The following is a 27,513-nucleotide window of genomic DNA, read 5'->3' as shown; positions in this document are numbered from 1 at the left end:
TGTGGCATGGCACTAATTTCTTCCACTTTCTCTTAATCAGTGGCATGGCTCAGGAATTATTAATTCAGAAAATCCTGCATGTTCTTCACCTCCATTTTCCTGTATATTCCTGAAATGTAATTCATTACATCAACATGATGCAATTACTGGACAATCTCAAATTAGCCAAATTTTTGTAGACCAAATATTGATGAGAAAAATACTGTCAACTACAAAACCAACATGCAATAAACAAACATCACACATACCATGTTCTAGTCTTTCGTAATCTGAATCCAGAAGAAATGTTTTAAATCGATTTGATATGTGATGAAAAGCCAGAAACTTCAGATAATATTGATTGAACTCAAACTCTGTTGGGTATTGGTTATGAATCTAAAACAAAACACAACAAAAGAAGAAGGGGTATTAAGGTATAATACAAATAGATATGTAATAAATAAAAATTTGAAATATGACAGCAAAATAATTCCCCTGTGAATGCTGACAACAAATACATCCATAGGCAGCTGTCTTCTCTGTACACACAAATCCTACATTTTGTCTAAAAATATTTTAAAGTTAATTAAACTAATGTATTGTCAATGCTGCAAAAATATTTCCAAGCAGATAGGGTGTACAATATAATAAGCAGTATTCTACTCTGTACAAAACCCAGCATTCTCCAAAGTAATCAAACTGGATATAAATCTTTTATGATTACTCATGAGAAACCATGTAACTTTATAGGCAAAGACGATACTCCTGGATGTAGCTGAAACTCAAACTTTAATTGGAAAGTTTTGCAGCAGACTCCTTACTATTGCTCAGAACTCAACGTAGCAGACATGTACAGAGATAATGCTGCAAATGATACTCCATCTACCATTACTGAAACAGATAATTTCTGAAGTACTTGCTAGTCTACACATATTTCTTCCTTTTCGAAATACGCACCGAAATATTACAGTATGAAAGAAAATGAAAAACATACTGAGGAGGTGTCTTACCATTATTCTTTTAAAACAGTAAAAACACTGTAATGTCTTAAATTGTTATCCTCAGTTATGCTTGGGATCCATCTAATTCAGTGAATGTCTCCAACACGAGTCAGGAGTAGACATTTAAGAGGACAATACAAGATTATCAGAGTACAGCAATGTGGGATAGTTGGCTCTTCACAATTGCTTCCTCTCGAACATTATCAGAAAGACCCCGGTGTAAGATATGAAGCATTAAATTTAATATTCATGGCAAAATTTTTTAGCGTTAATGATTGATGATATTTATACCTGATACCCATATAAAATTTAAGATTCTAAAGTTAATCTTGATGAGATATTGCTTGCAGAAATTTCACGCGTTCACTTCAAATTTAAAATTTACTCTTCAAATAAGATTATTTCCAGAATTAAGCATGGTAATTTAACTAAAAATTCCCAATTAAAATGGATAAACGTACAGTTTGCAATCAAAAAAGAAACTGCTGATTGAATTTCACATCTGAAATATGCCCCACTGTGCTTTGTCTAACTTCACATCAAACTTGGAAAATACCTTCAGTTCTGCAATCTTCCCATGTCTTGTCTTTTGCATTCCCACCACTCTGACTTTCCCATTCCATCTTTTCCCTTTATTTATCAGTTCCTCAAGACAGAATTTTTTTTTTTTTTTTGGTACTTATGGAAACTAGTATTAGACTACGTGAGGCTCCTTGATTTTTAGATTTTCATGTGCCAGTTGAAAAAAACCCCCAACCAGCTAAATAAAGAAAACAAATGCGTTTAGCAAGGAAAGGTTATCTACTGAACGTACAACAGTGACAGGAAAATCCCTTGAAAGGCCCTATAAACACATACACAGCATTCTAGTCAGAGAATTTGTTGTTATCATATCTCAATATTAGCTCGAGGCTAGGCATTTAAAATGCTAAGATAGGTTAAGATGTCTCAGTTCGATATACGCACGCTTACTTCATCCCCACTTCTCCCTGATACAAATAACTACATTCCTGCACTGCTTTCTAAGAATAAAGCTAAGCAAATTTTTTTCTATAATAAATTCAGGATTTCAACTTCATAGACAAAGTAATATTTTAGTTCTCTTTATTAAAAAGAAAATATTTTTTTCTGGCATATATTAGATTAAAATATAATCAGAGTACACCAATTCTATTAAAAAATGAGATAATGTACTTTTAAGCTGTAATCCAAAAAGCTTTGCATATGTGTGTGCAATTAGACACATATACAAGTAGTTTAGTACACATTTTCCACCTTGGGTTAGGAAAAGTTTCCTTTAATATATTGTAAGAAGGAAAGGCTACATTCTGCTATTTGACATAATTTATACAGGGTCCTAATTTGTACTTATGGTCCAATAATTATTCTAATACATTTGAAGAGTTACAACAATAAGCTGCTACTAAAATCCTGTCATGGATCTAGGTGTTGTGAGTGATCCCAATTCTGAGATTTCTGGAACTACAAGTAACTAGAAGTTATAATAATATAATTTACTTTTTAAGTGAAAACAACTATAATCTAAAACATTTTTTGATAAAGGTGAATATTGTAGCTATTGTTGTTGGCTGTGTTAATGGCTGTGGCTGATTTCAGCACACATGAAGATGGGAAAGATAGCACAGCTAGGTGAAATGACTACTGTTATTGCCGATTTGTTTAGCTGCAGTGCAGACTGCAAAATTTAAAACTGCTGAGCTATCAGGGGAAAAAAAGCTCTTGAAAAAATACAGCTCCAACACAAGAAGTGATAAATTAGAAATTTAACATAGGAGGAAATACTTGTATTAATTTAAGCAATTAAAAATAAACATAGAAGAGATTTTTATTACTGTAGGCAACATAATCACTTATGTTGAGGTTAAATATAGCTGGTTTCTCTCTGGTAACTCTTTGGTGCCATTTCAGGTAATTCATTAATTTTAAGGCATATACTCAAAATTTGCATGTAAATTAAAAGCAATGTTTTATACTTAGCAATTTCAACACGTACCGCCTAGAAAGATAAGTCTACAGGGACAGGGTATCTTTGAAAATAACAACTGCATCATCTTTTAAAATGCATAATCTCCATAATATGTGAACATTTAAAACCTGAGTAAACCAATAGATGTTTCTAATATTATGATTAGACAAACTCAGTATTTTAGAATTCTTTTTCAAATCACCATGCTCCCAATAAACTTAAATATCTCCTAAATGTATTTAATAATCTTATACGTCTATCAGCCCTCCTTAGTTTTGCAATAAATTTTGGTTTTGTAATCCCATTATATATCAATATTTACTTAGTTTAAATAAGAATTACAATACTCCAAAATGTTCTGTGCTAGTAATCACTAAGAGGCTACTCCTGCAAACACTGGAATAATTGAATACATCTACCATGGGAGTAGCACACTCACCTCCTCTTACACAGGGTGCCGTTAACAGAGCTCCTTATTGAGCTTAAAAGGAGTCAGTTCTAGAAAATCATTCTGTTTTAATATGTTTAAATTAATAATTTAATAATTTGTAATAAATTACCAAATAGACACAGAAGAAAAATAAGAAAAGCTTCCTGCACTGACATCACTTTCATAACTCAGTCTTAGAAGCAGAGAATCTGCCAGATGCTGCTATTGTGAAAGAATGATTCCGCATTAATAATTCAGCTGACACCTGGAGATATTGGCATAAACAATGACTTTTTACAAGATGATACAGTTCTAATTTAGGAATCACTCCTTCATTTGTTTTCTCTGTATCTTCAGTTTAACCCATGACATTTAATGCACATACTGGCTTTATGGTGACTTTCCTACTGCACCTAGTATGTTGAGACTATAATGGTTAAAAATATTTTGAAAAGATCAAATGTTTATTTCCAGTGAACGGGCAATTTTTAAAAACTGATCACAATATATTACACCTCAGAGTCAAGCTGCAGTCTAATTGGATTCTCTAGTTGTCTAACAAGTTTCTCAGAAACCAACGAAGCAACATAAATGTTCAAATACAAATGTTCAGTAAATTTATTTTTCATAGTAAATTCCCATGAAACTTCAACCACTAATTTGACTTCAGAAGTCCCTAGAGGGGACTAGTCCCTAGAGTTCAAAACTTCTTAGTTTGCAAACTGCAACCATACTGTTAGAATTTGGTAAGTCGATACTATGCCATCATAAATTAGAAGATTAATCTTCGTAAGTCTCTTTCTAGAAAACTTACTCAGAGTTGCATTTGAATAGGATTGTAAGTCATTTATCCTAAAGATTTTTTCTAATAACAGACAAATCTATATTATCTATATTACACCGATTATGCAGTAAAGCTGTGTTCCCGTGTCCTTTCTTGGCTGAAGATAACACTGGCTGAAAAGATTATAACCACCAGACAGCCCCATATTTCCTCATGAGAAGTTACTGCCTCCCTCAGATTGACCTGCTGAACTGCTTCTAAACCCACACCCACCAAAATAAGATGGTCTTTTCTACCAATTTTTTTCTACCACTTTGGAAAACGCAGGCAGGTTCACATGAACCCCTTAGCTAACAGACTGGAAGGGTGCTATCTCCACCAGAGGAAAAGGGATGAATAGCTCCAGTAGGCCTGCAGGAGATAATTTTTCTGCCGATATAGCTGCAGCCAGGCATGTGGACACAGCTTAAGACCCAAAACCAGAAAACACAAACCTTCCTGTAAAACGTATCTATGAGTAACTTGTATACTTTATATTCCTTCTTAAAGATAGAGAAGAGTCAGATACCTAGTGACTTGCACCAAAGCTGCTATGTGAGATGAATTACAAAGGCAATGTTCTTCTATTTCCTTGACACGTTCATATGTATAGTAGAAATATTTCAGGCACCTTGAGGCAAAATCATACCTGACAGTTGTTAACACCAGGGATTTACCCCACTTTACATTTCACCCTAACTTTTAAAGCCAGATGATTATAATACATTATTCCATGTTCTTAGAACTGCAGATTGTGTTAAACTTAACTTAAAGAAAAACCAAGGATTTTGCCACGAAGAAAACACGGTACATTCTATTTTATGACGATAAACCCAAATCCTTGAATTTAATTTTTATATTTGTTCTGGATAACCCATTTTTTTCCAAAGTTTGTGTGATCTCTGCACTTGGGAAAAAAATACTGTACAGGTATGCGTGGATAATTTCCTTGCTTTTCTTTATGTCAACTTTCTAAGATTTATTACAGTACAAGAGGAACTATGCGAGCTCCTATCTTGTGTTTGTATACACTCTGCAAAGCATTGATACCTACTGGTTTGAGATGAGAAAAGGAAAGGCTTTAGAATTAACCTGAAATGAGTGTAATATTCTTAACCTAACTTCTTCCTACACGACATAACTGTTGGTGTTCATCTTCTTCTGAACATGCAGTGTATATAAAAATAAGAGCATTTCACATCCCCCTGGTTTATAGCTGCTGTTTCCAGAACTGATGGAGTACAAAGCCTCTCCAAATCTTGTAATCAACCGCAAGGAATTAAAAACTGTCTAGTCACTGTACTAACAATCAATCAATTTCTTATGAATAAAGGTACCCCAGACTGCCAAAAGCCAGTCTTAAGCTTAAGAAACTTCCATTTGAAATCTCTGCACAAATGACCTTAAAAGATCCATAATACCAACCACCCCGTCTGCTTCATATGGATGGGTCAGTCTCCTCTAGGCAACCATCCCACCTCTTGTTGAGGTGAAATCCACTCACCTTAATAAAACCTAGAGAAGGATGTTACTAGTCTTCTCGCAAACCATTATCTATAACATCTATAATAGTGGTATCTACGCACTTATTTATGAATTCTTCTTATAAACTAAAATCAGGTAGAGATTGACTTACCTGATGCACACAGTCTAGGAACTGTAAGAAAACAGGAGCAAATCCACTACCCTGACAATTGAGAGACAGATTACTACGCTGACTGAATTTATGACCAAAAGAAAGCCATTCTTTTTCCACCAGCATTCGGAAGCCTTCAAGCGTCCTATAGAAGGGATCACTGAGTAACTGCACCAGAGATACTACCTAGATCACAAGACAGGATATATAATGTTAGGAGAACACTTCAGTCAATGAATATAAACATTTCCTAATCTGTTTATAGTTCAAGGAAACAAAAGCCATCATATAAACACAATTACAAGCATTTTACCACATACATTAATTATTTTTATAAAACAAACTGAATAATATCTCACATGTAAAAGCTTCAATTACATTGAGACTGTATGATACCTGTAAAAGTCAAACCTAAGCAACTATAGCCTTTGGAAGTCATTATAATGCTTATCACATTTAAATTACATTTGAAATAAAACCACTTTTATTAATAAAAGAAGGATAATAAACATTTATAAAATAGTATCAGCTACTTCAGCAAAGAAAGCGTTAAAGAACTAGTCCTGAGGGTGATTTAGAGTTTCTGCAGTGTTGCCATGCTATGGTGCTCAGCAGCCAACTTCAGCCTGTTTTTTACAGACAGCATCTCGGGAGACTTTAAAATGCAGCACAGACTTCTTTCACTTACAGCTATGTATGTCCCCTTCTCAATTCTTCACCGTTTGACAATGATTCCAGTACTTACATAGCATTCTTTTGTGGATTTGTTTACCTGGTATCAGGATGGTGGCTGCACATGAAGTTTTTATTTACTAGAATTAATGATATCTGTGTTTATTTTCTGAATTATGAAGCAACTACATGGACACAATGCATCCATTAAATGAGGCAATGGGTCTTCATTCACATAATTTATACTTTGTTTCACAAATTTATCTGTTCTGGTGATCCGTCTTTGCAGCAGGTGTTACAGTCACTTTAGCACAAATTTAATTTTCTCCCTGTGTGTGGTCTCCTAAATTTATTTATGGGAAGTGAATGGCAAGAGAAAGAATTCCTCTCCTTCCCTCCTGTGTTTAAAAAGTGTGTTGTGTTTACAAAGATAAATGATCTGTTGTGGCAACTGTCAACTTTCATTCTTACATATGGCCACATGTAGGAATGCAGATTTTATATCTGAGCTTTAGAACTGTAAGTCCATCGGGACCTTTGGAACGAATTAACTCTAAGGAACTCTTTCATGGTGTAAATTGCAAATGAATGCAAGGATTCATGCATTTTAGTTTCTTCTCTGCTGCCACAGGACAAACTTATTAATATTATACCAAATTATCAGTCACTTGTGTAAGAAAGTATTGCTGGGTGTTTTTTCTTAATATTTAACTGTTTTGAGGTTTTAATAGCAGCTTACTTGCGCGGTAATATCCCAGCCATCTTCCAAACAAACCATGACAGAAGAACCATTTTCCAGGAGCTCAGAGATGATCACACCCAATTGCATTATCCTGTGAAGCTAGAAAGTATTACAAATAAGTAACATACTCAAGTATAATATACATTTCTAGACAGTATCAATATAGAATCTTTTCATACTTAAAATATGAATTCTGAAATCTACATGTAGCACAGAGAAATGCATTGATGCAACAGATCAGAAAGCTATCAAATATAACAGTCTCAGGATTTTCATCCGAACTACAACAAAACTAAGCAAAGATTTGAAGATAGGAACTTAAACTATTAAAACCAATGAGTACTGTAAAAAATAGCTGTCATAAAAAGGAGAATGAGAACAACACAGCTGACAGATTTATTGTAGAGAAATCCCATCCTTGGCTTAACACTAAAATAGTTTCCTGTGAAATGTTAAGGTTGCATAAATTTACTAAGTACTTTGATGGGAGAACCCATGTAAGATATTCACAAGATAACATTTCTAATGCTCGATCTCACGGAAGGCGGAAATTAATGAACTGAATAATAATGAAAAAAAACAAATAACAAACCTAAAAGCAAACACAGAAAAACCCTATTTCTAAAATCTGGAAGTAGTTTAGATAGATTAAACAGTGTTTCTTATACTTTGCTTTTGGGCAAACTGGCTAAAACATATGGGAAGAGGACATCAGTTATTTGCCTTCTAACATTCATTACGCAGTGATACTAAAATTCCTTGAGCAGGCAGGTTAGTTAATTTCCAAGGGTTATTGGCTTGAACGGGATTGATTCAAACATGATAGATATAACCAGGTTAAAAAACGTAGGTGAATTTGAGCAATTTTATCTTACTATGAGACTTCACATTATTATTACTAAAAGGAAAATCTATATGATGTTCTGTATCATACTAAAAGGAAAATCTATATGATGTCACATTTTTGTCATACTATGACAGCATTCTTGGTAAACAACATAACAGATAATATGTAAGCAATGCAGTTTTTTACAGTAGAATAAAACTGCTCTTTGCAGAGCACCGAGTACAATCCAACCAATAGCAGCAGTAGGAAAGGGGAAAGACAGAAAGAAGGGAGAAATGAATATAGGAAACAAATAAACAAAAGAAGTCAAGAGACACCTAAGATCATGTATGCAAGGAAAAGTTCAGAAAGTACAGAAGGCACAGGGAAGTGACTCAGGGAGAACAAAATTAAATTGGAGAAAATAAGAGGAAAAAAATCAACCAAACAACAGTTAAACCCTCGAAAATTCATCCTTGTTTAGGGCAGTCTGATTTTTTTTCTCTTAAAAAAACCCCCAATCCTATGAATATTACCATGGAAATTGTGATAGAAAACACTTAAGTCCTCCGAACATTCACATAGTTATAACTTAGAAAATAGAAAAAACTAATTTTCCTGCAATTTTTAATAGAAAAAGATTGAGAAGAGCACCACTTTTAAAACTAAGCTGTTTGTTTATTGTTCTTTACTTTCTTAGGCAGTAGAATAGAAGAAAGACCATTTTCTGTCACCCTTAATGAAGAAACTGATGTGCAATCTGGTTATACATATTCAATAAAAAAATGCAAAATATTATTTTTACTATTTGTATTCAGAAGGTAGGGCAGCACTTCAAATTTTTTCTTACGTATTCACATGAGAACTATTTAGCCCATACAGTGTTAAGATCAATACTGTGTAACTTCCATTACCCAGGAGAGGAAAGCTTACTACAATGAAAACACATTTCCAAGATGACAGATCTATGTCCTTTCACAGGAATAGTAGAAAATGTGTCCAATCAGTCATAAATTAACTACCACATAAGTCAGATATGACATGATTTAAACCACAGAAATGTGGTTTAAATGTCACACAGCTATTGTATGACATTATGATCTAGTCCTGAGCAGAGTCATACGTGATTACTTTTCCTTTCAAATGTGCCAAAAGAGAGTAACTCCAATGTTATAATCTCGCCTTGATCTCTGTGCTGCTGTACGGACATGTTTACTTCATCAAAGTGACATTCAGTTCATTTATCTACACTTACCAACATGCTCAACTACTCTGTAATGGGAAGTGTTCAAATGATGAGGGAGACGAGTCCTTGTGCTCTTTCCACATCTCCCCTTCTTGAACACTGTGGTGGCCTGACACAGCAATGACCAGGTCCTATGCTCTCTAAGGAGTGATCAAGTGATCACACCTCAAGGGAAGAAGTGAAACCACTCCTTGCACCGTAGCACATTTCAACCAGGAGTACATTTTCTGGTGGGTAATTACTCAAATGACTGTGTTACTCACATGTATTTCCTCCTTAAGAAATCAGCGTAAGAGCCTATTCTGTTTACTATGATTAATTGCAGTTGAGAAGAATTTATTCAGCAGAGGATTCCAAACATAACATGCAACTGTTAAAAAACATTCCCTATAATTAAAATGGTTTTAGATTTACAGAGGGCTGATTTTCCCACATCCTTCTTAATCTGAATCTTGCAAAGTTACTTCCAGTCTTGCCTTCAGTTGGTTCATCTTGATATAAGTGAATACAAAATAGGGTAGTAAAGGAACAGATTGAGAGAGAACAGATTAACACACACACACAGAGACCCCTCTCCCCTGCAAACACTTCCCCATATCCCAGAACAGTAGGCAGATGCTAGCTTATTTGTTACTTACGCATATGGAAATTCAGGGTGGGAACACATACGAAGAGTTTTAAAATCAGTTTTAAAATCAAAAGCCTCATTTATTGTTCTATACTTATTTTTGATTTTTAAAATATATAAAGTAAGAAGAAGCAGTTCAAACCAAACCCATAAATTTATATAGGCAGAAAAAACAGTCATCTCTACTCGTGTATGTGTTCCATGTTATAAACCATAAATTATAATGTCCCCCCATTTGTAAATATTATGATTGCATTAAAATAATAGCGCCTATGTAATGACAGAATTGATAGTATGCAAAATAATTACAATGAAAAAAGAAGAACAGCTGGTTAGAAAACAATAGCTCTCTGTCAGAAGAGCCTGAATTTTATTTTGTGCAAGCAGTACTGCATATAGATTACTAGAAGTACCTGTCATATAAATTACCTGTGGGAACCACTCTGACTCCCCAAGTGCTTTCAGGAATGTTGCCTCGGAATCAGTAGGAATAGTGCTGGGAACACAAGCTCTCATCAGCTTTTTAAAGCTTGCCTTTGTCTGTCGAATGTCACTGAATTCAACAGGAACAAATTCACAATTCAAAGCAAAATCAAGTTTGAATCCCTGTTTGAAAAGGACAACAGTAGATGTAATTTAAAAGGGAAGCATATTTTTCACTGACAGTCTCATCAAATCTCAAAGTCCTGCCTTCTTTATTGCTAAATATTTCAATTCCTAATTTAAAAAATCTGTTTAGTTAAACACCTCCCAAGAATAACAAAAATCCTTACTACACTTGAAAAATGTATGATAATAAAGTACCCATCTACTACTCACAACAGCAAAGTGTATTGCACAGCAGTCACATTATTATTATTATTATTATTAATTATATATTATTATATAATATTGATATTAACATTATTATTAACAGTAAAAAACCAAAGTTGAGCGATAAATCTGTTGAGTTCTTTGTACACAACATAATGTGCTTCCCTTTGGATTTTTAGAGCAAATTAACAATAAATAAATAAAAATTAAAATAACTGTATGGATGACATACCAACAGTACAGGACAGATTCTAGTAGTTCAATAATGCAGAAAAAAGTAACCCTTGAATCCAAAAAAGAACCCCCAAAACTGCAAAGTAGCTGACTTATCTAAGCAGTCACTGCACATTGAGACAGTTGTTTGCCTAAAGCACCTACTTCAACACAAAACAGCAGCCAGGGAATACCTGACATAATTTCCAGGAGGTTTTCCTAGCAGAATTCTTACGTGTTTTGTTTTACTTACTGCATTTAGAAAATGAGCAATAAGAGAGGAGGACTGAATTAAGAGCTGCCTTCCAGTACCTAAAGGGGGCCTGCAGGAACGATGGGACGGGACTCTATCAGGGTGTGGAGCGATAGGACGAGGGGTAATGGTTTTACACTGAAGGAGTGTAGATTTAGATTAGGTATTAGGAAGAAATTTTTACTGTGGGGGTGGTGAGACACTGGCACAGGTTGCCCAGAGAAGCTGTGGATGCCCCATCCCTGGAAGTGTTCAAGGCCAGGCTGGATGGGGCTTTGAGCAGCCTGGTCTAGTGGGAGGTGTCCCTGCCCATGGCAGGGGGGTTGGAGCTAGATGATCTTTAAGGTCCCTTCCAACCCAAACCATTCTATGATCAAGTTAGTTAACTGAAAAAAAAGAACTATAATGAAAACAGTAATATGGAGACCATTATTAGGAAAAAACAATTTTCACATATGAAGCATCACTGAAGATCATCACAGCAAACTTTATCAGTTTTCTTCAGAAATTGCACTTCCATGGAATTAAAATTGGACTGCAAATAATCTTCATTAAGCTGATTCATAGGATGGCCAAGTGAAAAGGTAGGAAAGTGAAAGCCCAGATTTAATTATGTTTATATTTTGGCACAGTTCAAAAATAAATTCAATACCTCTAACTACCAAACTTGGTTTTAGAATGCTAAGTTTTAAGAATGTATGATAAAAGCAATTGAGAAAAGTAGCACAATTTCCTTAAAATATTATATATTTCTGTTTGTACCATCAATTTATGTGACATGAGATTTAGCAGAATTAAGCAGGTCCTTATAGCAATTAACATCCGTAATACCTGCTCTGCCAAGCCTTTTATAAAGCCAGCAAATTCCAAGTTAGCAGTATGCTAACAAAAGCTAGGAAAATACTTCACAATCAAAAACCAACAAGATTCCTTTATACAACAACAAAAGTTCAATTGATCTTATGGACTAGATACAGATCAAGGAGAGCAGGCTCAAAAGAATCACTTAATCACTATGTGATTTTATTCTTACGTTTGCTAACACAATACACTTTTCCTCAGAAATGCCCAGAGATGACTCATCTTCTGCAAAATCGTATTATTAAACAAAGCCAAAAAAAAAGTGAAAAATCTGTAAACTCTAAACCAGAAAGGAAATCACCCAGCATAATGCAGGGATCCTCAAAGCATTGATTTTTAAACAATTTCCAAATTACATAAATTCTACTGAAATTCAGACTATTTTGTGTCGATTTTGTCCAATGCTTGTTGTTTGTACATCCAATGTAGTCTTTTCATATTCTGCATAATAATACACACCTGTATTGTAACACATTAAAAATGCTTTAAGCTATACCAAGCACTAACATATTATCCCTACCTAGTTTGTGACTAGCCGATACACTAAACTTCCATTTTTTCCCAAGTGGTCTAAAGGGTCACTTCAAAGTAGCAGACTAAAGATGTTTCTACTACATATCTTTAGACGCACGGTTGAACTCTTCACTTACCATTCATTAAGAAAACAAATAAATAAAAATGCAAACAATTGTTACTATTGGATTATTGCAATTTAATTCTATGTAATTGTTTCTCTTGCATTACTCTGCCTACATTCCTTCTCATCAAAGTGTCCCCTTTGCCAGAGCCTTCTGGGACTTACAGTTATAAAAGAAAACTTAACAAAATTAAAAAAATTGATGTAAATGGAGCTGTTTGAAAACTTTTGGAAGAACATTTTCTAGAAATGCAAATGAAAACACCAACTCAATAAAACTGAAAAATTTTTGGAAAATAAACAGTTTTCTTACTGTTCAAAAGACCAGTTTGTTCTAATAGTGATAAATAAAGTTTACTTTTGAAATGTCTTTTTAGTCTTTTATGTTATATTATTATGCTTTATTATATTAAATCAGAACACTGATTATAGACTTAACAGTAATTTCCATCAATTACTGTTATGCTACTTATATTAGAAAGTGATAGAATGTCAAATGAAATCTAACTAATTAAAAATTACTACTTTGTGCACTAATGTGTAATGAAGAAACCAAAAGGAAAATGAATTTGTAAACCAATTATAAAAGACAAAGTAAAAATTGATTAAGAAATAATACCTGATACACAACCATCATTTAAAAACACAACTGAAAATACAAATAAGGTATAAAAGAACATTTGAAATTACAAAGAAAAGCCAAAACAGAAACAAAATTTGTAAAGAATTTTGATTCATCATTCTGATACAGCATGATTGTTTCATCTCCTCAAATAACATAATTTATTAAAGAATTGAATAGTGATGTATTTTCCTACTACGAATAAATGCCTTTGGAAGTTATATATTTCAAAAAATACATAGTATTTCATGTATGGTCACATTTGGAATAAAAAAAAAAAAAAAAAAATCAGAAAACACCTGATTTTTCAATCTTTGAATGCAGAGATTAAAAAAAAAGTTTTCTGAAAAAAAGTAAAGCTACCAAGAATTAATGCAGAGAATACCTGTTTCTTAAACAACTGCATCTAAAATACTACAGTCTATCCACAAAGGTGTATGAAACTGTAGACATAATGGTCCTTTTCATGTAATCAAATCAGGAAGGACAGACATCTGGGTTAGCCTTATTCACATCAGTTTGCCTTCATGGGAGTTTAAGCATTGCCCATGGTAATGAAGGTTTTCCTCTCTGGTAATCACTTTCCTGACTAACAACATTCCATTTGCTTCAAAACATATTTCAACACATCAGGAAAAATAAAATTGCACTCTAAATTGACAAATAAGTCTGTTTCATGTTTCCCGAACTAGAAATCACTGAGATGACAACTCAGATGAACATCAGATGAGTCGTCAGCAGAATCAGAGTACAGCAGCGTGTACTTAGGTGCAATTAGTGTGATTCTGAAAGCATGAATTTACAGATACAGACCTCCCGCACTTCCCTTGGAATAGCTCTGAACAGCCTCTACAAGGGGCAGCAAGCTCCACCGCTGCTACACCAGCCCCACTCCCCACTACAGTCCCATCATTCATCGTTATCTCAGCAGCCAAACTCTGCCACCTGTGCTCCCTGCAAAGCCAATGCAGGGAGACAGCTGAGACAGTGAAGACATGGCAACTTCCAAATATGAAGGCTTTGTTGAATGCTCTGTTGCCTGGCAATGTATTTTGTCTTAGTCAGGTCTTTCCCAATTTGAATGCTCTTACCTTGTATAAAAGCTATTCCATTTCTTCGGCCATCTGTTACCCATCTTTGTATGCCTTAGCTCTACTACACATCAGCACTTGACCAAAACTGACAAACAGGGCTCTCTACTCACAGAACTCCTGTGAGTTTGAGCCTGATCTTTAACATAATTTTGTATGTTTTTATTTATATTAACTTTATTGTATTATATAGCCACAGAGTTTGATTTTCACCTCTCCACCCCCCACTGAGTTATACCGCATTGTTATTCTGCATATAGGAATAATCCTCATAAAAGTTTACACTTTTAGGAGAGCTATCCGCCCACCTTATATAGAATATTATTTAATGTTTTGTAAAAACAATAGGGTTATTAAACTCAAGCCAAACAAAACTTATGTTAACAAAAAAAAAATTGCCATTACCCGTAACTGAGATTTTTCTCCAAATATGTAGAGGGCTGCTTGCCGTCTCAAAAGCTGACTTTGCAGAAAAGGGCTGCTACTGTAGGAAGTGGTGTTATCTTTCCCTGCAAGTCTTGCACCAACATCAATGAATGGAGTCTGAGTGTTGATAAATCGGTTGCTTGAACGAAGACTCGCCCATACACCTTCATAAAGATGAAAAACATTTAAAAACCTCTTTGCATGAGGCAATGGAGATCATAATTATTAAGGCATAGGCTAAAACATAATTTGTAAAGTAGAGGGTTTAAACATTTGCATCGCTCATAGGACAGAATTAACAGCACGTACTGGAAAGAAATATTTTCGTAACAAAAATTGTCAGAAGCATCCTGCTGCACTGTCATTTAACCTAAGATACTAATCAAGCGCTTTCTATTGTAGAGAAAGTGGTTGCTATGATATCAGTAATAGAATGATAAAATGAATCACAACTTGCAAGCAATTAACATCCATTTAAGTATATAGAAATACAATTGCTAGTCTTGTTTTTTTCAGAAGTAGGGACAAAAATTTGATGTATTTCATTGTCAAAGGCATATTATTTTGGAAGTCTAACTAGTAAGAATATTATATAATTACCTTCTTCAAAAACAGAAACGGTATCACTTAAAATTCTCTATTACCTAGAATTCTTGTGTTCCTTTACCCCACACAATCAATAGTATCAACCATATTGTATTATAATGAAAATGTATGTAAGGATGATCAATTCAAATATCACACTTCAGGATAAAGTATTTTCCATGTTTACTCTTCAAATGCCATGATTAAAATGCAGAATGCCATGAATTTTAGGTTTTAATTGTTCATTTCTAATGGACAATTAGAAACAAAAATGAATTTAAGGAAGTTCTTTTTTAATTGTGTGTTTCATGACTCTATTCTAGCAGCTGTGACTACTGTACAGATGTATGAGTAGAGAGAAGAATGGCTAGAAGACCACAGCCTTACAGTTTTAGTCTGGCAGTTAGATTGCCATACCTCTGGCAGCAGGGCATGGTACAGAAATCCCAAAGCTAGCAACAACATGAGTTTGAATCAGTACAGTGTGATGTGGAACCACGGATTTGCCTCTGAAAGCAGCACAGCAATATTTGAATGGCATTGTACCAACCTAATATCCTCTGCCTCTCAACAGCATTTTTAGTTTGCATGTTGTACCTTGCTGATGCAGCTATATTGTCATTTCCAGAGGAGGAAATTCCTACAGCATGCAGACGTGCTGTGATCTGATCACGCTTAAGTAAGTTTTTTGATTTCAAAATACGCAAAGTAGTGATAAACTAGATTGCCAAGGTCTGTTTAGCCAGCAAAAGAAAAGACAAGCAGTAAATATTTTTCTGTTTCTTGTGCCTTAGTTAATAACAATGATGTTGTGGGAGACTGCTCCTGTGTGTCCAATGTGAGGTATGTGAAAGGTACTTGATTTTCAGAATATAAATAGCACTACTTGAAAATCAAATCCCTTAAAGTATACTAAATTTGGAGTTCAAATGGCAGTGTGAAATTCTTTAACCCAATGTGCAGTAAATCGCATTATCAGAAGAGACTGTTGTCCATAAATCTGTGAAGCAAGATATCCAAAAGAGGCACCAGAAATACCTCATAGTAGTAGAAATTTATAGATACAGTACCAAAAAGCCCTCCAGCAAAATCCAATAATATGCATAGTTAACATTTCTTGCATAGAAGAAAAAAGCTGCAGATAACAGTAAAATTCCACTGAGATAGCTCAGCGAGCAAAATAAGTTTCATTCTATTTTTTAGAAGCAGGATTATGTTTCTATTAAAGAATAGTTCTGTACAGTAATCCTCAACAGGGACTCGTCTGTACAGTTTAGCTTGTCTGCCTGTCTGGCTGCTTGCCTTAGATGTGAGCAAACGAATAGGATTAACTGAGAATGGCTGGCTAGGAACTTATGAATTGTAACTGTTTGCAACAGTCTCCACTTCAAAGGCAGCCAGTTTTGTAAAATATCTCACATAGTAAAGTAGTATGTTTAGTGTAAACTTTTGTTCCACATCTGAACTACTACAGATGAAATAATAGACTTTAGCAAGCAGAAATCACAGCAAGCATTTAATAATTCCTTTTACATTTGTTATGAAAAAATGCTAGATCCAACACAGACATCTGTCCCCAAAGACAATGTATACAAAAATACACAGTCACACCTTCTAAGATTTTACAAATGCAGGCCACCATTAGTGCCTCTAGGATGTCAAAACCAACAAAACTGGTTACAAATACATGCAGATGAACGTGTTTACCAGTGACGGATAACAGTGATTAAAAGACACTATTCTATTTCTATTCTAATTTGCCTAGTATTTTTTGCCATATTTTTTGTTAGCAGTATCTAGCCTTTATTATTTGGCATAGATCATATTATTGTGCTTTCTAATTTGGCAGATGTAAATTTTTCCCTGTTTGCTAACGTTAACAAAAATTTTGGAAAGAAAGTTCATTGACTATGTAACAGTATTTCTTAGCTATTTTACTAAAGCAGTAGGAATACTAAATGCTCTTTTGCAGAATAAATTTTCTGCTGTTTAAAATTTTCACACAGAAAATTTTCTACACATCGCTCTGTGTTAAATCATAACATTATTAAAGAACAACACGGTGAAGCGTGTGACTGTCACTGCATCATACAATCAATGGCCAAAAAACCCCAAAATGAAACAACACAACGCTGAACTAAGAAACAAAAAATTTGTTAATGAAGAATTGAGGCTGTCAGTATCACTTTAGCATGTATTAAGATATTGCAGTAGTTATGGAGATGGTAGAAAAGAATGTGCTTTCAGGACACAGAATACAGTACCTTGATGGACTCTTCCCTTAGTTGCTGATTTGGAATTTGAATGAGTGAAACATTTATCTCTGTACCCAAGCACTGGTAGATAACAGTTAAGACAGAAGGAGGAGGAATGGAATGCACATTGCAGCGAGACACATTGCAGGAGAAAAGAAAAGGGTTATTTATTAATTTCCAAAGATCTAGTATATATCGAATTTCTTTATAGTACATGATTTATCAGACAGCACAAATCTTAGTCATCACAGGACAAAACATCAATCAAGCCAGAAAACCAATATAAAATGGGAAGGAAGCATCCATTTATCAAGGAAGTATCCATTTATCAAAAGAGAGTAATTTTCATTGTCATTGCAATAGTTTCAAACATGTAGCACAGCCATCATGTATTTTTCGATAATTATAATACCAAAGGAAATGTAACGATTAAATAATTCTGCTCAAAACTTTATTGAAAGCTTTTATCCAGCAGAAAGCTAGCTTAACTAAAAATCCCAAACCTCAGTGCTTTTTTAACAAACTATTTTAGTCTATTTTGGGTACATAATTTGATGGACCTCAGAATCAAATCAGAGTGCAAGACAGATGTTACTTCTATACACCTACAAACATTTTTAAAGGACTGTGTAAAAGTATATAATTTAGAAAACATGTAATATCTATCACACAGATTTCCTCCTCTCATGCAAAAATTCTCATTTTCAGCGGGAGCCTTATATGCTTATCTGAGGGTGTATTTTTTGCTCAAAATCCACATCAACACAAGCAACATTTTAAAAACCAAATATTCTATTAAGACATACTCAAAAGCATTAATGTCTCCTGCTTTTAAAAATAAGTGTCTGAGCTGAGTCTGTATTTATTAATTATAAATATCCTAGTATTTTTCCAACAGCAGCAAATCATACTGAGAAAACATTTTATTCTACTAAATTACACAACAATGCCAGGTAAGAAGTGCTGTTCTGTAAACACTATATTTATAAAGTAATGTAGGAAGAAAAGGTATGTATTTTTAGTGCACTTACAATTCTTACGAATGATATCAACCAAAGTATTGCCAAAAAAAAAGGGTCCAAGAATGAAAATATGTTATAAAATATAAGTATTTGGCCAAATATTTCACATCAGAAAAAACTTAACTGGGCTTTAGGCAACTACTTTGTTACAATGTTCAAGATAAAGTAAAAAACTGTATCTGACACAGACACAAATATTTAGGACAATTGAGAAGTATTAAGAATTAAAACCACAAAAATACTGCTATTGTATGATACATGTATATGTATACATGCTTACTATGATAAAGTAACTAGCTAACCTCATTGGTTTTTTTTCTTCCTTTTGAATTATTCTTAGGAATATGAAGGAGAGAGAAATCACCATTTTTAGACTGCCTGCATAAAATAAATCTGTTTTTTCACCTGACCACAACCCTGTATTTTTGGTCCTGCATAGTCTTGTGACACTACTTCACATATGAAATATAACTAGCTGTGAAAAAGTAGGAAAAAAGTTTGCAAAAATAAATCACGTGAATCAATTTATTTGAGAACAAGAATTTCAGAGATTCTATACACTTTGTGTATTTTTAGAGTTTCTTCTCAAAGAATTCTGTTAGCTAATCTAAGAACCCTAGTGTTTACTTCTCTACAGGGAGATATGCCCTTTCCCTGTTCTCTCTTACCCTGTCAATTTCTCGCCTTCACTAGGGCTCCCATTGTACTTGTCAAACATTCTTATGTTTCAGCAAAGTCCTCGTGCGTCCTGCTGAACCGTGAATAGACTGCAGATACTGGGCTGTAATTACACCTTTCAGATATCTAGAGCAGGTGTGGCATCAATCCAGCAAGACGCAAGATAACTTCTCTGCCCTCTTCCTGATTACTGCTGAAATTTAGCCAAGAGACTTCAACGTCCAGCAAAACAACATGCCTGTGACCTAATACTGCCTAGAGACTCCTCTTTTCTTCACTAAGTAGCAACAAATTCATCCCATCACACTTACCACAAACTCTAACCCCAGAAACCAGCAATAGTTATTTCAGTAATCCTTTTATCTTCAAAAGACAACTTCCACACAGTCAACCAGCAAGCTTTCCCTTACTTATCTGGAGCACCTTCACTGCCCCTCAGCACCACTTTGCTGTTGGCACTTTTGTCCCAACACGAAAGGATGGAATACAACCAAGCGTCTGCTGTCAGCTATCCAGCATTTTCGCTATTTCAGTACGAAGTCAAGCTGAGCACAGCCACCAATTTATCTACCAATTTCAGACACTATTAACTCCTGTTCTCTTACATGCCTAGCCATTTTACCCATCCAATTAAAATCACTATGTTTTTTCGTCTCCATGCACTATAAACAACAAGACAGTGAGCAGAGAGCACATACAGAACATTTAGATATGAAATATGCATATACTATGATTAGTGAAAATGCACAGAATTTTCCATCCTTCCGTGATGACCATTTAACTGCCCTTCTTCTCTTCCCTTCTGCTACAATTCTGACATAACTTCTCTATACAGGTCTGAGTATTTTCCTTTCTTCTTTCCTTTCTCCCTCCCTCCTGCCTTCTTCATTCCTCCAATCTCTTTTGAAAGCTTTTCTCTACAAAATTGCTTTATTCTTCCCCACATGAAGCTACAGTTTTTCTGTCACACAACAATTTAGGTTGGAATGGACCTCAGCAGGTCAAAGTAGGTCTAACTAATTTTAGATGAGGTATTTTACAGCCTTTCTCACCCTCACCTCTGAAAATCTGAGCTGCATTTGCTGTAAGATGGTTAATGCACTGCTCACAAAGCTCGAAGGAGTCAAAAAGGAAGAAAAGCAACTTTTAGATGCTTAGAAATAATTGTAAGAGCAGCCTTTGGGGCTAAAAAGTTATAAACAAAACATAAAATGTTCCCTTTTGGAAAATAATCCCTATCCTAACAAATACATATTTAAGGAATTTGATACACTAATTTATGCACGAATTGTACAAAAATCATAACAATTTCATCAGACTAGAAGAGTAAAAGTAGTTGGAATCCACTTCACAGAATGAAAGCTTCTTGTAGAAATGACACTGATGAGCCCTTGTACCTAAGAATAACTATTTCCAAAGACCACACTTTATCTCCCTACTTATTACAGCTTGGTCACAGAACTCCCTCCTTTACCTAGAGTAAAATTATTCAGAAAGATTATCTGTAACTTTATGAAGCACCAGCTAATCTTCAGCCAAATGCCAGAATGATCTGTAATTGGAGATTCTAAAGTGCATTCAATCCTGACATAAAATACGCATTTTCAGGCCATACATTTTAGACAAACTGAAAAAAGGGATGAATCAAAAAGTATTTAGAAACGTAATTCCTAAATGAGTGCTTAATTTTCCACTAATTTCCAACAAGAAACAAGCTTTATTTCAATGGTAAGTAAGGGTCTTAGACAGAAATTAGATACTTAGATGCTGTTATGGACTGAGGCTAATCTGTAATTTCTGTTTTGTTGTTTCACAGAGTAATGAATGGGTAAGCAGTGCAATTATTTTTATTTCACTAAAATTTTGTTAGCATTTATTATTTCAAATAATAGACTTTGAACTAGTCTTACTAACCTCCTCGAGCAAAGCTATTGGACAGATTTACATCCAAATGTCCTGGCACTACCTGCTTAAACACTGTAGACATTCTTGAAGCCCTCCTTTCAGTGCCTAAAGTCAGCCAAAAAAAGAATAGAAGATTAAAAAACTACAGTGTCACTCAGACTATCACTTAATATAACTGATAAAAATGCCCTTTGTCACACAATACAGCTAATTCTTGCCAATTTTGTACTTCAGATTTATTTTTTTTAAGACACACGTATACATTGGCAACAGCATGGAGATGTTAGATACAGCTAAGCAATCAACATATTTTACAATAAATGAAGCAAAGCACGAGCACTTTGGAAAGGGTGTTAATTTACAAGAAAAGCCACTGTTTGGCTATATTAGGCCAATTACCACCAACAACACAAGACAGACACAATTTCAAGTCACATACTCCTCTTTCTAAGACATTGGAGTTACCTTCACACCTTACCAGTTTTCATCACAAAATAACTGAAATAAAGCATGGATTCATTTCTTCATGGTTCCACATATGCGTAACTCAAATAGTGTATTTTGGAAGAGTGTTCACTGCAAGTAAAGCTCTACTTGGAACTGACATTAACAGTCCTTTATGAGTATGTAACACCCATGAAAATGCCTATATACCTTCCATTGCTATTGTAGCTAAATAGTGCATCTGTTCATATAGAATCTGAGCTTGCAATCTAATATTTCATTATATGAAATAGAGTAGTATTTCGCATTCTCTTCACTTTGGCAGTGTCTTATTCAAGATACAGTTTTCAATATGCTTAATTTGTTATAAAAGACCTTAAAGTGCATCTTTGCTTTTGATTCTGTTATATTACGTTGCATTTGATATTAGAAAAGCCCTGGAAAGATTTAGCATCTTGATATTGTGGAGAACTTTATTTTATTTGTTCCAGAATTGTAATAAATTACTAATGCCTCAAGATTGGCTCATCATACTGAAGAGAATTTAATCAAAAACTATGACCACAGGGGGATAATAATTTCTGTCAGATTAAGAATACTGAAAAATACCTTGGGAAAGATTATAAACATCCTTTACATACAGAAAACACACCCACTGAAACTAAGAGCGAATAAACTATCTGGAAAGGGCAACAACAAACAACAGAATTCATATGGGACAAATTGAACTAACACCAATGCAGAGAAAACTCACTTTTCACCTTAGCCATAGAAAAACACTGTATAAACCAATTTTACCTGGAGACAGAGCAATTGTTGGTCTAACAGTGAGGGTATTACTGCCATTCATTTTGCAGTGGACGGATATCACATTCAGTAAGGCTTGTAGGTATTTTTCCTGTTCTATACTGCTTGAAGATTCTAAAGAAGCAGGAGCTAGAGTCATAAAAAGAATGGAATACATTAAAATATAAGTACATTTATAAATACAAATAATAGCAAAATAAAAAGCTTATTATGTAAAGCAGAGCATTGAAAGTGTCATGGTTTGTCTATGAAAAGTTCAAAAAGCCATTCCTTTGATGACAAAAAATGCTCAGATGTTCATTACCAGAGCAGCACTCAGCAATGTTCTCTTATGTTCCACTCCACAAAGCCGAACTTCTGAAAGAGTCTGTTACCCCATGGTTACTACTTACATTCATCACTAGGCAGAGATCAATACAAACAGAATGGAGATGATGATGTTTTCCCTTCACTCAGAACAAGAAGTAACATTTCTAAATTTGTGCTACTTGTTGGCAAATTTCAGCCTTTTTAAAAAAAGTGTAGAGAACAGATAGAACTGTTTCTTTAACAAAAGTAAGTTAAAAACCATACTCAGCCAGCTCTTCCTCATTCCAGTAAGGGAAGGTTACTTACACATAACTGGAGGTTCCTCGAGATATACTGCCCATTTACTGAAAGCATATGTATATCAAAAGACGCAAACGTTCATGCACTTTGCTGCATTTACAGACATCAATGGACACAATCTACATGTCCTTCATGTACCCAATGCCCAGAATATGACCTTTTTAATGGCATAAAGAAAAGAGGAAAGAGACTGGACAAGTGCCCGCACACCCGGATAAGACACGTCAAGGGATCTCCACTTATGAAAAGTAACGTTCCTGTTCCCTAGTGAAAGTCTACCTGCTCCTTCATCAGTAGGTAACTTCAGGAAGTGTCTTCCCACATGCTTAAGTAACTTGTAGGAGGGGGGGCTGCTCTGTTGTGGGAACCACAATTCCTTCTCTGAAAACCTCCGAATAATCCTTTACACACCTGTAGTTCAGATGACTGACTACTCTACAGATCTCAGAAACACAATAATTTTCAAGTTGTTACTGATGCTGCTTAAGTTGCTGGAGACACGGAGAAGGGCCGTATTTCAGAGAGAGAGAAGCAGCTGCAAAAGACTGGATGAAAGCAAAGCCAGAGAGGAAACAGACAGTTTAAAAACAGAGGGTGGTGAAAAAGAAACCAAGATGAGGAGGTATGATGCTCTGAGAAACTACTGCAGTTACACAGACAGTCCACTTAAGATTGTCTTAAGACTTAAAAAAGTTAAACAACCAATAACAAAAAACAGAACTCAGGAAAAAATAACCCGAAAATGAGAAAAATAAAAAAATAAAACTTAACCAGAAAAACTCAACCCATTTGTGTCCAGGTGCCTTAAAGGAAGGAGATAGGTCAGGTCCTGGGCCATACTATGATGGCAAGAAAGTGTCCAGTCTCAATGAGTCAGATATTTTTCAAATGCCAAACAATTTTTTTTGAGTTCTAGTTTATTGCAGCCACCTTTGGACTCACTATAGGACAAAAATGTCATAGCTGCTTAAAACAGGATTTGGTATCTTGACCACAAGACCCAAGATCTGGAATAGGAGAGAGAGTCAAAGAATTCAATGGAGCACATTTTGACAAACCACAATGCTAATTTGTAAGTAGTTTTCCATAGTGACAGCCCAATAAGATTCTATGCTGGAAACTAATAGACAGTAACCTAATTAGCTGGAGGTAGCAAAAGAAATTTCAAGATAGCCCTGTTAAAATTAGTATCTAAATAGCGTTGTTAAAATTAGTGCCTGAATTGGAAGTACAATTAAGAAGTGATTAGAAAATATACACACAGGAAACAACATGCTGTTTCTGTCTGACGAAGTGGAACAAGCCTGAAGAAAACCATTATTTTTTCTTCAGCTCTTTATAGCAGGGTCTACACATCCTGAAATCCACTTGAATGATCTCCTGGTCTCCTAGTCCTTGAACCAATGCCACAAAAAGTCAATTTGGGTCTTAGCAATTTAGTTAAATGAAAGGAAATGAAATGTTTAAATGAAAGGATAATGTCCTTACCATTTGCACAAAGTTTTATTTTGTAAAGAATATTGTGTGTGTTTTAGGAAAGAGACTCAGGAGACAAACAGCTTGACTTATATGAAAGTCACTTATTGAACTGGGCAGTTACCTGAATTAAAGACTGAGACTGATGTCCCTGTGAAAGATTATAAATGGAAAATTTGCCCTTCATCCTTTCCACCAATCATCCCCTCACACAGTGCGTGACAGCAGTATAAAGGGATGAAAGACTACTGGTGACTCAAAGCATGAACCTGTTACAGGTAAACAGGGATTTCTACAAAATGACCGATCTTTTAAGTGCTGTATCATACATGAAGGCCACTGCAACAGCATAGATTTACACGGAAGATAGATATGGAGATCCCAGTAGCAATTTTATAAATACTAGGAAAGAAATGCATTGCTTAGTAATGCAGTAAGGTTGCCTCAGCTGCTAATATGTGCTCTATATGTCTGGTTGCACCTTCATCTTAAAACAGGTCCTACTACAGTCAATAATCCCTGTATCAAGATAACTGTTCTCTTGGATAGTGTTACTATACACAAGAAACACAAATGGTCTTCCTACACAGCAGTTGACCAATACTTGGTAATTCAGGAGCAGAATGTCATTTTTAGAACTACGATGCTCCGCAAAAAAATTCCTAGAAAGGGTGAAGTTCTGAAATTCAGAAACCAACTTTCATTTTTCAAAGGAACTTTTGAAAAGACCTGTATATTCTCCATCTCATGTTCAAACATCTGTTCATAGTTCTTTGTAGACAGACGCTAGAAAAATACAATTCTGTTGCACATGAAGTTTGGTTCCATATAGCAATTTACTACTGGGCATAATATCTCTAAAATCTATGTTCTGTGTTTCTTATAGAACATATTGATCTCAACTATGCTTTGAAAACTTGCTTAACATATGATGTAACAGGAAATCACAAAAATGTTCATTAAGTTCCAGCAGGTCCTCTTTGATTTCGCGTATCAATCCAGAACTGCCTAATAAAAATCTACTCCTATAAACTGTCTGCTTAGGAAGGTATGCATCTGTCAACTTGAATTTAACTGAAGATTATCTTTGTCCTCTTAGTTTGCATCACAATGTGTTTTTCAATATAGACTTTCCTCCATTGTACAGAACTCCTACTGAGGCAAATACATGCACCTGTGCATAACTATCTTTATTGATCAGTTTCTTCAGAAGTTTTGTTTCACCAAGCTTCAACTTCATTATGAATAAAATAAATATCCTATAAATATTTTTAATTTTCCTTGCAGTACCTTCAAGAGTGTCCATTTTCTTCAGTTTTTAAAAGAAACAGTAACTCCAGAAGCTAGTGTCAGTTACAGCTACAGTCAATCAGATTTTCTACTGCCTAATATACTGCTGGAAGTATGACAATGGCAATATAGAAGACTGTATAAAATTAAAAAAAGAAACTACCTACAAAATCAATGGGATTACACACAGGAAACGTGCTTTAATGGGTCAGGCTTTGCAGATCTTGTTTTGGAAGGCTCTCATACTCCCACGCACATAGAAATGATAGCTACTACAGAAAACATGGAAGCGCTTGTCTTTATATTATTTGCAGACTATTCCTGCAGGATTTTTTTCAGTTTATTCCATTTATACCAGGTTAAAGATGCCTAGCCAGTATTTCGGGTAAGACAATCGATATTAAATCAGTTTATAAGATTAACATTTGAATTACCACGCTTACGATTCACACCATTAACCTGTGGAGCAACTAATGCAGCTCATAGCTTTGGCATCTGCTGTGTTAACTATTCTGTACTTCACTGATTCATTTTATGAATCTTTTCAACAAAAACGCATTATGTAAAATGCAATTCATTACCTTGCTCCTCACTCCAACTAAAAAACGCCCCCACAAAACAGTGAAAAGACACACTGAATCAGTGCTACAGCAATGAATATTCAGCAGATAATTAGTGACTCACAGATTAGTGTTAACAGCCAGTCCAGACACTGTCTGATATAAAAAATGTTTTTCTAATATCTCTGAAACGTTGAGATTTTAAAGGTGAATTTGATATACACAAAATCTCATATAGCTAAATATTATGTCTGATATAAACTGTTCTTTACAATGAAGAAATCTGTGGTTTTCATAAAGATACTCTGTGAAGGAAAAATTCAGGAGGACTACGCAGAAAATATTTCCATCATGTAATTGTTAAACTACTTTTATATGGGTCACACGTATTTATACAGTATGCTTGTCACAGGTTTTGAAAAATTCTATTCAGCAGAGTCAAACCTTTTAATTGTGTTTTAGTCATTAATGCGGTGAAACGCAAACATAAACAGGACTGAGGAATTTCTTTGCTACCTTAATGAGTTCCTTGTGTTCCAATTCTACCTTGCATTTCCTTTTTCTCAAAAAACAAAAATTATGGATTAATTCTAGAATAACCTCTAAAAAACTACCAGTTTGATTAAAGAGAATACTGACTTTTCTTTCAGCAATGTGCCAAATTCACTCTTGACATGAAATTAACTCAAAAGAAACTACCAGCATAGGAGTTGGAAATCCAGGCAGTCACAATAAGTACCCTAAACACTGCCAGTGAATAACGGAAGTCAAATTCTTTCCAAAAATCAGTATTGCCCTAATGTTACATTCGTCTGAAAAATTCACTATTCTGACAAATCTTTTGCTGGTCCAATCTTGATCAGACAAATGAAGAGATTTACTTAATGCAAAGACCCCAACTAGAATCTTTCAGGTCTGTGCTTTATAAAAGAAAGATAAAATTTAAACTAGTATTACAGTGAAAAACACGAAAAAATCCAATGGATAATGGTGTCT

At 34.7% G+C, this 27,513-nt stretch overlaps 1 protein-coding gene across 5 annotated transcripts in view; it reads right to left on the bottom strand.

The window, feature by feature from the left end:
- SBF2 (SET binding factor 2) overlaps positions 1-27,513 on the bottom strand; it is a 269,874-nt gene that overhangs the window by 17,428 nt on the left and 224,933 nt on the right. For 2 of the 5 annotated variants that reach the window (XM_063332267.1, XM_063332269.1), the window contains 8 exons: positions 22,574-22,711; positions 21,341-21,436; positions 17,736-17,807; positions 14,866-15,050; positions 10,400-10,576; positions 7,268-7,369; positions 5,857-6,042; positions 249-375 (listed from right to left, as the gene is read on the bottom strand). In XM_063332267.1, the coding sequence (XP_063188337.1) occupies positions 249-375; positions 5,857-6,042; positions 7,268-7,369; positions 10,400-10,576; positions 14,866-15,050; positions 17,736-17,807; positions 21,341-21,436; positions 22,574-22,711 (1,083 nt within the window). The remainder of the gene's footprint in view (positions 1-248; positions 376-5,856; positions 6,043-7,267; positions 7,370-10,399; positions 10,577-14,865; positions 15,051-17,735; positions 17,808-21,340; positions 21,437-22,573; positions 22,712-27,513) is intronic. The other 3 variants (XM_063332268.1, XM_063332270.1, XM_063332271.1) reach the window with 3 other exon arrangements.

This window comes from Chroicocephalus ridibundus, chromosome 4 (genome assembly GCF_963924245.1).
Source record: "Chroicocephalus ridibundus chromosome 4, bChrRid1.1, whole genome shotgun sequence".
NCBI lineage: Eukaryota > Metazoa > Chordata > Aves > Charadriiformes > Laridae > Chroicocephalus > Chroicocephalus ridibundus.
The sequence above is the reverse complement of the archived record's forward strand: the minus strand, read 5'-3'. Positions and strand labels throughout refer to the sequence as shown.